The sequence below is a fragment of the Amblyomma americanum genome, chromosome 8, assembly GCF_052857255.1.
Source record: "Amblyomma americanum isolate KBUSLIRL-KWMA chromosome 8, ASM5285725v1, whole genome shotgun sequence".
In the NCBI taxonomy this organism is placed as follows: domain Eukaryota; kingdom Metazoa; phylum Arthropoda; class Arachnida; order Ixodida; family Ixodidae; genus Amblyomma; species Amblyomma americanum.
Window position 1 is genome coordinate 63,582,953 of NC_135504.1, and position 10,891 is coordinate 63,593,843.

At 47.7% G+C, this 10,891-nt stretch overlaps 1 protein-coding gene across 1 annotated transcript; it reads right to left on the bottom strand.

Moving 5' to 3' along the window:
- Positions 1 to 672: 672 nt before the first annotated feature.
- Positions 673 to 10,551, bottom strand: LOC144101788 (uncharacterized). Its single transcript, XM_077635001.1, has 3 exons — positions 9,679 to 10,551; positions 6,019 to 6,560; positions 673 to 2,438 (listed from the first exon to the last, which is right to left on the bottom strand). The coding sequence occupies exons 2-3, from the start codon at positions 6,519 to 6,521 to the stop codon at positions 965 to 967; spliced, it is 1,977 nt and encodes a 658-aa protein (XP_077491127.1). The 5' UTR covers positions 6,522 to 6,560; positions 9,679 to 10,551; the 3' UTR covers positions 673 to 964.
- Positions 10,552 to 10,891: the final 340 nt, after the last annotated feature.

Here is a 10,891-nt window from a genome sequence, read left to right on the forward strand (position 1 = left end):
TAACGCTGCGCCGGCCGCTGCCTCGACGAGTGAAATGACGTCACCTTCGCTGCTGTTGTCATCATCGCCAGCTGTTCCACCCAGCGCCGCAACAGTTTTAGGGTCACAAGACTTCGCCATATATGCGGCGAGCGCGGCTACATTGTTCATCTTCTGCGTGGCCGTTGTCGCCATGATGGTCTTCACCTCGGCCAGAGCGGAAAGGAAGCGGGCGACGGCAGCGGAGAGTAACGCGGACACTGCGAGGTTCTACTATAACCCAGCCTGGGCTAGTATAGGCAACAAGACGGCAAGGACGAGCGAAGAGACAACGTTGAACGCAACGACAGCGTCTTCGTTCACGACGAAAACACGCCGCTCTGGAGAGGTCGCTTCGAGAGTCGTTCCAGGAAAGAAGACCACTCGCATGCTCAAGAGGCGAAGCCGTGCTCAGCGGCGGACTTACCGACAGCGTCCCGCTCGCACCCAAAGGACGGTGTTGACCAGCAACCGCCGATGGATCACAACCACTGTGGCCAATCAGAGGGACGAATAGTAGCAAGTCCTTTTATGGTTTTGCGGTGAAATACGGCTGTCAGACCCGGCACCTGCCACCGGCCGTGAAAAATGGGGGTTGTACACAGGCGCCGTACTTCTGACGCCAGCGTCAATAACGAGACACATAAAAATAAATACTTATTGCGTGGTTTATTGTGGTTTGCATTGCTTTTGCACTCACAACGGTCAGTGCTGACAGCAAATACACGTGACAAGGCATAACCGGCCTCCAACACACATCAGAAGGCCGAAGAACACTCGTGAGGTCCAAAGATGGTTTTGCCGACGTAATAATACAGTTCCGCAGTGATAGTTCAGATAAAAGCCACCAGGCACCACTCGCCGACAACAAACTCTCATTGACTCCAATGAATCCGAACGTCACGCGATACGCGACATTTTCGGTTGTAGACATTCTATTTTTACATCACTTCCATTTTGAGAGTCGACTTTTTTTGGACGAAGAGACGTCAGAGTTCGACGTTGCGCGGCTACTGGTCAGAGGCCTCGGTCTCAAACTCGTCTGGGCCGAGGAGCACAAGTAGCGATAATCTTTGAACGCGAAGAACAGGTAGGCCCCTTCCAGTCCTACCAGAACATTCACTATGGAGTCGATTGCAGTAAACTGCAGGAAAGTACCCAGGAAGGCAACGGCCCATGGGGCGCCCATGATAAGCGCAAGGCGAACGTAAAGTGCAGCGTGATTACGCTGCTGCCTGGCGCGGCTTCCGGCATCCCCGCTCAATTCTTTTTCCTCCCGAGTACACCCCGCCGCAGAAGACGTGCTGCGGACATAGGACACCGTGCAGAAGTAGAAGAACAGGCACAGGAGCAGAAGTACGGCCATGGGCGCCAGGAAGTAGACGATGATGCCCCAGAAGGTACTGATCCAGCAAGTAGGGTTGCCGTAGCTTGGTGACATGGACGACCAGGGCGCCGCGACTTGAACGCCGACAGCCGTTAGTACTAGGACCATAGGCAGGCCCCAGGCGACGAGGCCGTAGATGGCCAAGGTCTTCTCACGGGTTGAAGAGAGCTTCACTGCCGTTACACTTCTCCAGATGTCGAACGAAAGCACGGTCGTCCAGAGGAAAGTGCAAAGGAACCCGTAGTGGATCAGAACAGCGCTGGTTGCGCAGGCGACGGGTGGAAGGCCTATGCAACCAGTGATAAGGAAGAGCAGCTGTGTGAACAAAAGTGTCACTGACAGACACAGCGTGCACTTGGACGAGAAGCTCCGCGCTTCTCGGTAGGCACAGAACACTACCATTTTCATGGTGAGGCAGAGTATGGATAGTGACATGCATACCACCGTGATGTAGTGCTTTACGTTGTAGTGGATTGTTGGTTCATGCTCTGGTATCTTTGGCGGGGTCTTTGACGAAGGCGTCTCGTTAAAAACAGCACCAATTCCTGACCTCCCCATCACGGTGTATAGACTGCGCGCGTACCTTATGTAACAGTGACCGTCGTGCTCCGCGTAGCAGTTTGGCGTGCTAACCACCGGCTTGAATAAGGCTGCCAGATTAGGAGGTCCTCCTGTCTTCCGGCTCGTCACACTGACGTTGCTTAAGTGCAGAACTGGGCTACAGGACAGCCGGGATACGTTAGCGCCGTTACATAGAGCGCAGTATGCGTTCCTGTATTGAAGGCCATACGGGTCACTGGTGTCTTCTACGGGTGCGTAGTACATCTTGCATCGTCGGGACACATCCTCGGGCACGTCTGTGGAACAGTTGTCGTACGGTGGCAGTTCGCTGCAAGGCCTGAGGTGAAGGGCAGGTTGACCCTCTACGATATCGGGCAGCACAACCCGAACCCGGTCAATTGCTTGGTACTCCGTTGAGTTCCAGAAAGCGGCACTGACAATGTCTTCGTTGCACAGTGCGCAGAATCCATTCCTGCAAAAGACGAAACGGTGAGTGTTGTACGTGGACACCATCACTTCAATTAAGCTTTGGACAAATGTTGTTGATCAGCTGTAACTTCTGTGCTCATCGTTTAGCACACGGTGCTTTCACTAAACAGAACCAAGGTTTAATATCAGCGAAACCACTGCATAATTTTATCTGTATGATGAAACGAATTCCGTTCTCTTCTTGGCCACTGGAATCATCTCGAATAGTCAGCCACATGCATAACAGAGTGCGCACGTTTCAAAAATAAACTTGATTACTGTGCCTTGCGTTCGCGTGATCATTATGCACTCTTTTTTCACACCTTGGTTTTCAATTCGAATTTTCTCAATTGCTAGGCTCTTCTCAAGCAAATATGCGTGCACTTTTTTACCATTAGAGTCTAACATTTCTGTAGCTTCGTTTGCCTGATAACTATGTCACATCACCTTTCCAACAAATTTTACGAAAGCCAATGGTGAAATAAATAAAATGAAAGCGTCAAGCTAAATCCTGAAAGACTGCTTCGTTGCAATCAAAGCACGTCCCAACGCTGTCAGTGCTCTCTTTCTATCTAACCTTACCAATGTTTCAGATATCTTTAAAACTTCTTGCTTGAATTGCATTCTACCAGTGTTTTAATATCACCTCATATTCTTCCGTGATTTAAAATTATTCATGGCTCTAAGTGTTTGTATGACGCTTAAGCTACCATGCTATTTACATGCCGTATCTTCGCAATGTCCCAAACATACTGCATTAAATTATTCCATTTCTTATTGATGTTAATCCATTGACAAACTTTTTCTTTCCTCTAGCATTGTAAAGCTGCGACGAAGCATTTTACTAGAGTCTTCTGGTAACCGTTACAGAAAACTTAGTTTTGGAAAGCAAATGCGTTTATCTTGGTGGCAATAACGAGAGCTGCAAAAGAACGGGTTGATACTTTAGGAACCAGCACATTAGAGACAAGAACAACCGATATTCTATAAATTTACACAGATTCGACGATAATGTGGATACATAAGGGGGGAGCAGAAGTTTATTTTAAAGCATTGCTATAACATGACAAAGTGTAGTGTAATGTTAAACCGCTATACTGCACTCCTTTGCAATGCCACAAAAACGAATATGGTACAAGGGGTTCTTCCTGCTGTACTACACGCGCTTTTGTTAACTTGCAATTGATCTGTTTTGTAGCGAAAGCTACATTGGCCACGAACTCGCAGATTCGCGGTGCTCGGATTCCTACCGTTGTCGCACCACACCACGTGACCAACCACGTGACTGGTCACGTGACCAACCGCGTGACAAACCACGTGACAACAACTAGCCAGGAAACCAGACTAACCTGGACTTGCAATCAAGATTAACAAATGCTAACCAAGCTATGCCTTAGCTTTCGCTACGTATATCCTGGCATAGCCGAGCTATGCTACTGCCAATTTTTTTACGTCTGTTTTTAGTGCCCCAAAACAATTCTCTTCCTTGATGCCTTTGTAAACAACTTTCTAAATGCCAGAATGAGCATTTCACGATGAATCAGTTAATTAAGTCCTTACTGGTATTTTAAAGGTAAGGCAGTTGGACGTCTACTGACGACTGTAAGCTTTCAGTTTTCGCAACAACTATCGCCACTAGCTTGTGTAAATGTCCTTTCGGAGCCGTAGGTGATGCCAATAAGAATTAAAAGCCTCTGCCCTAAGGCTATCGTTTTTTCAATGGAAACCTTGTAATTAGAGCCGGCAAAAACCACGAGGTTCAAAATCTTTACTGCTCAGTGCATGCCTGCAGCTCCCATGCTTGATGGCGCTGCGCTTTTTTCGGGACTTGGTTTTAAGCGCCGAAAGACCGCACAGAAAGGAACGAATTGAGAGGACAGTTGTCCTGTGAGCTTCATTCCTTCCTGTGCTGTCTTTCTTCGCTTCCAGTAAAGCAATTCCAGTAATGCGCCAACTCGCCTTCGAAAACGGCCTCGTGTTTTTCGCGTACGCTATCAGCCGAAATCTGCAGCGCTTGAGAAACTGCGCACCCTTAGTACAGGCTTAGCATTGGTCGTGGCGCTCTCATATGTCCATTTCACGTACTGAACGGTTATAAGGAGGTCGGTAACGCTAAAGAAATAAAGGAGTTAATAAGGCCTTTGCAAAAAACTGGGTTACTTGTTATTTTCCTTAACGTGCGCCCTTTCCTTTTCCCTTAATTTTTTCCCGCATGCTGCGCTATAGCTTTTTCGGAAAGCGTAGCTATTCAGGGATCAAGGAGGCATAAACTAGCATATAAGAAGTCACCGCCGACCATAACAACGTACCAACATGCTGCAAAAGCGTTTATATATTATCCCCTATTCTGACTGGAAGCTGTTAAAGGAAACTGTCAGCGGTGCGTTACGTAACACACCATGGTATACAGTGAACAATTATGTACCGAAACACATGTTCAGAAGTACAGGCTCAATGAAATGCGTACTGCTCATAAATATATGAAGGCTCTCTTGTGTGAGAGGAAGGCGCACCGAAAGTTCATATGCATAGTACTCTATTAAACTACGTTCTCTATTAAAACTTCGTTATTACAGTAAATACAGGAAGCACCACGTTAACGAAAACCTTCCGCCACCCACATACTTCGAATGTTTTTTTAACTTGACAGGAATCTAAAGCAGTGTCTGCCGCGCACTTTTATCAATTATACAAACACAAATTCTCAAGGATAAGTTATTTTCCAGTGATGTTCATAGCGTGATCTGCTCCCCCCATTGGCGCTTTTATTTTTCTTTCTTTTTCTTAAATTTTTTTGAAGCCTCACTATAACTTTATGTCACTAAGTTTAAGCCCATTGAGCTAACCGCCGGCACGGGTTGGGCACTTTTATTTTTATTTTTCCTCTCCATTCTATCTTTTCGATAAGTTTGTTATTACTTATGCGCCCTGTTGTTGAACAGTACGGCTTGTGCAGGTCCATATTATCGTTCCAGGCCCAAGGAACGCCAGCTTGCAAATGCCGAATTAAGAGTGCAAATACAGCCGCAATCTAGCCGTCGCAATCTAGGTGGTTGGTTCGAAACCCACCGCCGGACACCCACCGGTACAAATGGGTATAAGCGTCCCCCGGCATGGCGCCCGGCTTTCTTTAGGGGTGTTCGCTTGGGAGAAGCTCCGTAAACCCCGCTGCGCCCCTCGTGGGCGAAGCCCCAGTTTCGGGCAACCTCGGAGCCTGCTAAAGGTGGTGTCACGGCCAACGTGGCTCGAACCTTCATCACATGCAGCAGCAGTCATAGCAGCAGCAGTTTTATGTGTTGAACTCTCGGAGAGCGGACTCATTTAAACTTCACCTAACTCGCAACACTCGTTGCGACCTCTCAACTTACTCACGAACCACCTTTGCAGGCTGATTGTGTTCGAAACTGGTTTTGCCCCGGAGAGCTCAGCGGGGTTTGTGGAGCTTCTTCCAAGCGTACACTCCTGATGATGCCGGGCGCCGGGCCGGGGGACGCTTGCACCCATTTTTACCAGTGGGTTACCGGCGGTGGGCTTCGAACCAGCCACAAACCGTCCGCAATCTAGCCGTCGACGTCGCGCCTCACCTGTAAGTGACGTGGTTGACGCTAGTCACCGGTATCAGGTAGAAGGTGTCGTTGAAGGAGTCCGGCCGTTCGCACCCTTCCCTGACGTAGTCGTCAGGCCACGTCACCGGGCAGCCGACGACCATGTAGATGAACTTCTTCCACGAAGAACCAATCTGCACTTCAACGCAAGAAATGCCCGGGAAATCGTCCGGCGACGGTTCACTGAGGGCGACGTCCCAGCAGCAGTCCCTGTACGTCTTGCAGTTGGGTGCACAGGAGCAGGTGGCCGCGTACGTTGCGGGACTGCAGCTCACGAGCTCGTCGGAGCACCCGTGTAGGCCTACGGGACATTGCATGAGTCTCTCGAAGACGGAGTCTGGGATGTCGTCGTACTCGTCCCTCGATACAGCCCAGGGTAATGTGGTGTTGCAGGTGTCATCAACTCCGTCACCACTTGGAAGCAGCTGTGCGCCCGTCATAGCGCAGGCCAACCATGCGAGGCAGAGGCGGATCGCGTTCATTGCTGAGTGTAGCCAGACGTTCCGGGAAGCCAGCTACATCTGGAAAGTACAGCGTGATACAATGAAACATGGTTGATTGTTCGGGTTGTTAAGACAATACTCACATGCTATGCCGGGAAGGACAACAAAATACAGAAAACGAATTCTGGACAAGAAGGAAAGATCGAAAAAGCCAAACAAGGGTGAGTCAGAGCATCGGACAAATAACGATAAGAGGGAATAAAAAGGTTTGGCTTCGGTTTCTAGCATACGTTTTTGAGCATAGCCTGTGTCCCAAAGAGACTAAGGCTATGAGTGACGCCGTTGTGAAGGGCTCCGGAAATTTCGATCACCTGGTGTTCTTTAACGTGCACTGACATCGGGGAATAAAAAGGTCAAAATGATTCTTTTTTGAAGTTTTAAAATTACTGTACTGTTTTAAAACTCTACAATGCGAAGTTAACAGCTCATGACAGGTCTATAGTACGCAAGAAGTTTAAGGCAATGAAATCATAATTAGCGTTGTCCCTAACGTGGATTTTTTTGTAGACTAACGAAAAGCTGTGACATTCCAAGCTACTTCTCATATTAGAATTAGAATCAGACCGACAGTTGCAGTATAATTCAGGAAAATACTTTTTCAAAAGCACAAATTGGGACGGAGGATGAAATAAAAGTGTGCACACCTTTTCTTTTTCCTGTGTTTTTTATGGCTATCAAACTACATGCTGAGTTTACACACCAATTTTGCGTTTTTAGAAGACAGTTCGAAGGAATGAAAAATTTGTATTCTTCCACTTTGCAGGATGCTTCGCGGACCCATAAAACAATAACTGAGCACAATTTCCACGCAGAACATTTTGCAGCGAAATCAGTGGTATCTTGATGCGCAACCTGCCTGTTTTTCGTTATCGGCACAACAAGCTAAGTAAATAGCCTATCGGAAGGCCTAACGCAGCATGTGGTGTCGCTGTGCTTGACATGACGTGTGCATGAACCTTGAAGTCAACAAAGGTAGGTAAGTCAGGCGGGCGGACATTAGCTTCCACCCTGTGTGGTCTGGCCATGAGATCTGGCTCCGCGCTGGTGACCAGAAATCGTGGCTCCGCAAAATATCAGGTTCCAACAACAACACTGGTTATTAACTGCAAAGGATACCAACATTGCCATCTTAGTCCGACAGAGGCGCACTTGGCCAATGCCACCACGGAAATCACAGGTATTTCCGAGCACAAATAGGCTCCTATGAACGCTTGGCAGAGACGGCGCTGCTACTGAGATCACCAACCTGTTCAGGACGAGAGCTTTTTTAGCGGTGGGCTGGATCGTTAAAGGACATGAGGATTGTTTCTCCGTCCACGTGCGGGAACAAAACGCCCATGATAGTGAGCATCTCAAGAAAACAAAAAAACAAAAACAAATGCGAAATGTCGTGACTCCACCACGGCTACTTGTAAGCAGCACTTTGCGTATAAGTACGGCGATGGTAGAATTCGTTTAAACGAACAAAAAAAAAGACCTATAATTCAAATTGGCCACCCTGCTTCCTAACATTTGTTTTTTTTAGTCCTTTATATCGCATGTTATATACTTCTTAACGTAGGTTTTTAAATGGGCTGCCGACTCTGCACGCCTACGCTTCGTCCGCGTGTTATCTGAAATTAGATTTTTTATTACTTTAGTTGCTGCGCGGCATTAATATGACACTTAAAACCGTCTATCGACTTGCCATTTTGGTACATACATGTGTAGACATACACATGTAAGAAGAGTGCGCGAGCTTTTCAAAGTGGAATGAATGAGCAAGTCAAAACGTGATTCGGGGTTCTCTTTTGCTAGCGGAGGTGAAATATTTAGCTGAGAAGTACAGCATTTGTCAAAAGTTTACAGCCCAGAGGGTTCGCGTCTAAGTCGTGTAGTAAGGCTCCTGTAGCATTCTTGGAAGTCCTACCGATTGGAAGGTGCAGGAACAGAAATCTTACTTTCAGCAGATATTGATCCCTAAGGATGCATCACAAAGCACGCGGTGTGGATCACAAGCAAACCCCATGGGCTCCAAACTTTTGACAAAGGCTGTAACTGACGGCATGACCAACTACTTGGCGAATTTATTTACGACGTTAGGAAAGTGTTCCAGTGCCTCTTATTGTTTATTGGGAGATGTAAGCCTCATTTCAAGAAGTTACAGCGTGAGCTAGAAGGAAGTGATATGACCGTGATTATTACACCTAATTGAGTGTATTTCTTCGCTAAAACTATACGCTGCTGACCCCTAAAAAACAGATTGGTGGTCCCTTTAACGTTCCGCATTAACAATTTCTGGCCTTCTGCAATCCACATATAACACTCATAATTGAGGCCGCTTTAAGAAAGAAAGGCCATGTACTTAATATGCCCCGAAGTGTCGCCAACAGATTTTTGTGCTTATAAGCAAACCATACGCTTAAAGCCGAACTTCACTTACAGAAAACTCGGGCATAAAACACGTGTAAACGGGAAGGATTTAGTTGAATTTCTGTGACCCTTAAGATGAATGAAAAAACAATAGTAATAAAGAAAAAAGATTAAATGTATTTGAAGCGAAATCCATTTCTATGTTATTTCATCTTGAAATAAAAACTACTGAAGTCATCGCCATTTTCGTTCTTTTTTTCAGTTTGCTTAACAGGAAAAGACACTCGACTGAACCACCGCTGGGGAAAACCGCGATGAGAAAATGTGCGCGCTATAAAGGTGACCCAAGGGTAGTCAAGAAAGGCTCCTAATTCTCGTTGCTCCACGAAGCCTAATTTCCAACATATTTAAAGAGACATTCCGCATTTACAAAAGCATAAAATGTGCGTAATCCCCATAACCCTTCAGATCATCTCCCTACTTCAAAACATGAAAGTTGAGCCGTTGGATGTCACACACAAAGAGGATATGAGTCGTATTCTTCTATTTTCTTGTGAAATGCTTAGATCAGAAACTTCAGCGCTTGTCATAGTTTCAAACGCATATAGTTATCTCTCTGCCGATTGCTGCCATCGCGTGATCATTAAAACGCATGCCCGAGGATTGTCAACCCATCTACAGTCCCTGAGAGATTAAGTTTGCCTTGTAGCTGTTGACCAATCATATTTACGGCAATGGCAGATTGGTAAATTGAATGATGCTTTGCCCTACCAAACTGACCTACCTTCCAAGTCCTTGTTGATTGATGAAGCAATTGCGGCTTGTCCTTGCTCGAGGGAAAAACCAGACCGTGTCCACACCTGGAGACTCCCTTGAGTCGTGGCTTCGAAAAATCACAAACTAACAATTTCAAACACATTGTGTCACATCTTAAAGCCGTGTGCGGTGGGTCTTCAGGACGCCTGATGATGTCCAAAAGCACGCTAGCTTCAGGCTCGGCGAACTTTGTCAACTCGTGGACGTTGCCGGACGTACTCCACGCACCACAAATCGCAACAATCCAAGGACAAGTGTAGAATCACAGCTATTTTTCACTTCTTGAGATTATTCTTAGTTGACAGCGCGCCCTCAAGGCATCCCTTTTTCGGAGTTTGGAGAGTCCGGCCTGCCTTACGCTGAGGCAAAGATGGTCAGAGTTTACAACCTGGATCACGAAGTGCACCAATGCTATTGCGATCTTCAGGTGTCGCGCACGGCCCGATGCATTCCGCGGTGTGTCGATATCACACGAAGCTATTCCTTCAGTTCATCACCAAGGGTGAGGAATCCACGAAAGTTCTGCGACGCCCACGAACACAGTCTGAGGAGCGTCACGCCGAGGGCCCCGAAGAACCGCCGGACGTGGGCAAGACACACGCAGAGACACACTCAGCAGGATGTGGCAGCGCAGAAAACATGACTCACTACGGCTCACGAAAACCAAGCGAAACAGCGTCGTAGAACTGCCGAGTGTATCTATCGCGCGCGGATCCTCCTCCCAATTCGTCGGCGGGCCCGCTCCGCCGTCGCCCGTTCGCGGGCGAGTGGTGCAACTGCGCTGGGAACTTTCGCCGCCGTGGACGACGCACCGAGGTCCGCCTCCCTCCGACACGCATGTGGCACGATGCGCCGCGATGCGCGGCCGCTGCCACATCGCCGAGGGCGAGGGAGTGCTCGCCTCCGGGAAGGAAGTGCGTCTCTACCGGCAGCTCTCCTCGTAATTCCGTGCAGTGCTATCAGGAGGAAGTTGTGCCCGGCGGCGTGTAGCAGGTTGCGAACGGAAATTCGCATCGTTATCTCGCACTATCAGAAAAGAAACAAAACGCGAACGAGACAACTAAGGCGGCAACACCAAAACACCAGCATATTAGCGCCTGGAGAACAAATAGAAGCTTCTCAAGAAGTGTCTTGGCGCTTTCGAAGTGAGGTTGCCCTCGGCTAGCATTGAGCATCTCCTG